General features: G+C 37.3%; 1 protein-coding gene across 1 annotated transcript in view; it reads right to left on the bottom strand.

Moving 5' to 3' along the window:
* Window positions 1-3,178, bottom strand: part of LOC106869753 (protein FAM221A) — a 20,159-nt gene extending 16,981 nt beyond the window's left edge. The window contains exon 1 of the mRNA XM_014915619.2: window positions 1,838-3,178. Within this exon, the coding sequence (XP_014771105.1) occupies window positions 1,838-1,941 (104 nt within the window). The 5' untranslated portion in view covers window positions 1,942-3,178. The remainder of the gene's footprint in view (window positions 1-1,837) is intronic.
* Between the last annotated feature and the right edge of the window lie 82 nt (window positions 3,179-3,260).

Here is a 3,260-nt window from a genome sequence, read left to right as displayed (position 1 = left end):
GGGGACGAGAGAGAAAGTGTGTGCGTGTGTGTGCGTAGTGGGGACGAGAGCGAGTGTGTGTGTGTGTGTGTGTCTGCGTGGTGGTGACGAGAGTGTGTGTGCCTGCGTGTGAGAGAGAGAGAGAGAGAGAGACAGACAGAGTGTGTGCGCGCGCGCGCGTTGTGTTTGTGTGTTCGGTAATCACCAGTACAGGAAAGACATTGCCGAAAAGAAAAGTATATTCAAATAAATAAATAGATAACTAAATAAATGAATTTCCGTAAACTGTCGAGAATGTCCGGAAATCAGCTGGCAATATTTTGACAGATGCTATGCATATCAGAAAAAAAATAAATGCTGAGAAAAGTGAAAGGAAGAGAAAATAGAGAGGGGAAAATAGAGAGAGAGAGAGAAAGAGTGTGTGTGTGTGTGTGTGAGAGAGAGAGAGAGAGACTATTCTATTCTAAGTGACGTCTAGGACTGCTTTCTTTAAGATCCTCATAGTTGGAAGTATCACGTACAGTATAACTGCTTACTTGACTACGTTGATGTGTGTGCATGTAAAGGTTGTGGTGGGAGCACTTCTCGGTTCGGTATGGTTTCAAACTACAAATATCGCTATGAAATTCGCGCTTAAACCTAAAACTAAACATCTCATAAGTAAGCTCTGTTTTGATTCTACGCCAAATATCAAACTCAATATGTTGTTTCTCTTCTCTTCATTTCTTTCTTTCTCTCTCGCTCCTCCTGGCCGCCTTCCACGCCATGTCGCCCTTAACAAGATCATAAAGCATGGTCTAGACGCTGCAGGCTTCCTATCCCACCTCGAGCCAGCAGAGACTAGACCACGGAGACGGTAGAAGGCCGGACGGTATGGCAATTTTCCTGTTCCGTGGAGGGAAGTCCCCCCGTCTGAGATACCACAGGCTGTGACACCTACTCCAGCGGCAACTTGATGTTGTCAGTCACCAGCCTAGGCTCTGCTACTCGTGAGGTTGAAAAAAAAAACAAAAAAAACTGTTAAGGTTCTGGTCGCTATCCAATAGGTTTATGGTCAAGCCTGTGGCAGTTGAAACCTCCGTCGTTCTTGGACCCCAGATCCTTGTCCATTGCTATCAGGGTGGAGGTTGCCGTCTGCAAGCGCGAGCCCCTTGAGTCAGAGTGGCTGTTTCAGCACACACCCCCACTACGCCTCATTATCCTCTGCCTTGTCCATTTTATCTGCTGGTGCCATAGGAAATGTTTCAGTACTACTTAAAAACTAACCCTAAGATTAAACCTCACCCTAACCCTAAAACTAACCCTAACTCTACGAGACCTCTGTAGTCAAGTAGTGCCAACGTTTCAATATTGTGAGAAGCGCGATTCTCCGTTGACCATTTACAGCAGAAAGTAAATCAATTTCTGATATATTCGTCAAGGTACTACTAATACTAATATTGCTGCTAGCCATTAAGACAGGTTATTTTTCACACATAAAAACGTCGTACATCTTCACTATTACAACCTGTCTCACCAGATGGGATATAATAGTAAAAATTTAGTCGGAGGAGTTAAAATGTAAAGAGATTGATTTTTTTTTTTTTTTTTTTAGAAGAAAGATTTCTTTCAGAAAAAGGAAACAATTATCCAGTTCTTTCCTGGCTTTTCCCCCGCCACTTCTCCGTAAGATATTGATAGCTATTCCGTAAATACGATGATCAGAGTTAAGTGTAACAGCAGAGAAAATTACCGATAAGAAATAAACAAAAGACTTGAAAGAAAGTAAAACGACACCGCTAAAAGAAATGTTTTAGGTCAAACTTAGCTAAACTGCTAAGAAAGCACAGATAGACTCAAATTGAAATAAATAAATTACCGGCGATATTCCAAGTAAGCACTTATAAGAGACTGTGCTGAATGGTCTTCGGTGATAATACTTTCTTCTGCCATGACAAGATATCGCGTAGGAAATTCTGTCATAGCAACTTCGTTGCTAAAACAAAAACTAAGGGAGATAAGTCAAATGATGCAAGCTTTCATTGATACCTCCAGTGCTATTTACGTTAGGTTTAGTATTATTATTATTATTATTATATGATGAATATATAATCGATATTATTGGTTGTATATTACTGAATTACAGACAGCAATTTTATATTCGAGTGTATTATTGATAGTAAATAATATGTTGACAGGGACTTCAAATAATATTTTGCGTGGGTTTCCAGATCAAAGGTACAAGTTTTCGATTGAATTTTTAAAAATCAATGGATATACATCGATTAGATTTGCATAGTGTGACACAGTTATTGTTATGCGGTTCAAGCCTTGTTTACAGAAACTATTTGAAAAGCGTTGTTGCTACACAAAAATAAAAGTTTGCTTGTTTAGAAGTATGTTTTAAAAACCGTCATCTAGAAGCGTCGCTTCAATGTCTTTTTTCAAAAGAAAATAATGCTTGATTTTTTTTTATCGACTTCTTTATTTGAAAGCCACATTTGCGATGTATCTTGATCTCTGTTAACGTAGAAATGTGGTTAAAATTAAGATTTATTTAGAAGAAAGGAAATATGATACGGTACTTATTTCTTGCTGGTAACGTAAATTAAATCAAATTGCTATAACTTTGATGTGAAACCGAGTTACTTCTCAAAATGAATTTACTCCTTTTCTTTTCAAATGTAAGTTCTTTTTTATTGCAACAGCCAACATAAGATTGAGCAAGTGGTCAACGTCCGATGAATAGTGTTCGTGAATTTATTCCGATTCCTGGTGTTTCATTTATCCTCAACAGATTCATTCCTTGTACATCTATTAGCGATGAAATGAAAAAAAAATATATATATGTCAATGGTTTATTATCAGTCTTTTACCGAAAAGGTCGTTTAGAAGTTGAAATTGTAAAAGGTTGTGGCTTTCCGCTATAAATCTCTCAATAATCTTCCTGCAACAAAGAATCGGATCGGGAGAAAATTTTGCACATCAAAGAAGTTATAAAACGTGGTAATTATGCTTTTCTGTTGAAGATTTTGCAAATATCAACAAGTTCAATTTTAGAGCATGTTTATGCCGCTATAAAGTTTAAATAAGTTCTTAGATGTTTGCTCGTTAGTCTCATTTTTGAAAGGCTTATATATATTCATGGTAATTAAAAGCTTAAAAAGAGCTTAGCAAAACTGATGACCAGTAAATGAGCAGAAATTTTATAATTAGTTGCAGTTAAATGCGCGTGTGTTGCTATGAAACGAAAGTAATGGAACTCTTGTTGATGTTTATTCGTAATAGAATTCATAATTATA

The sequence above is a fragment of the Octopus bimaculoides genome, chromosome 7, assembly GCF_001194135.2.
Source record: "Octopus bimaculoides isolate UCB-OBI-ISO-001 chromosome 7, ASM119413v2, whole genome shotgun sequence".
NCBI lineage: Eukaryota > Metazoa > Mollusca > Cephalopoda > Octopoda > Octopodidae > Octopus > Octopus bimaculoides.
This window is presented reverse-complemented; position numbering and strand designations above follow the sequence as displayed.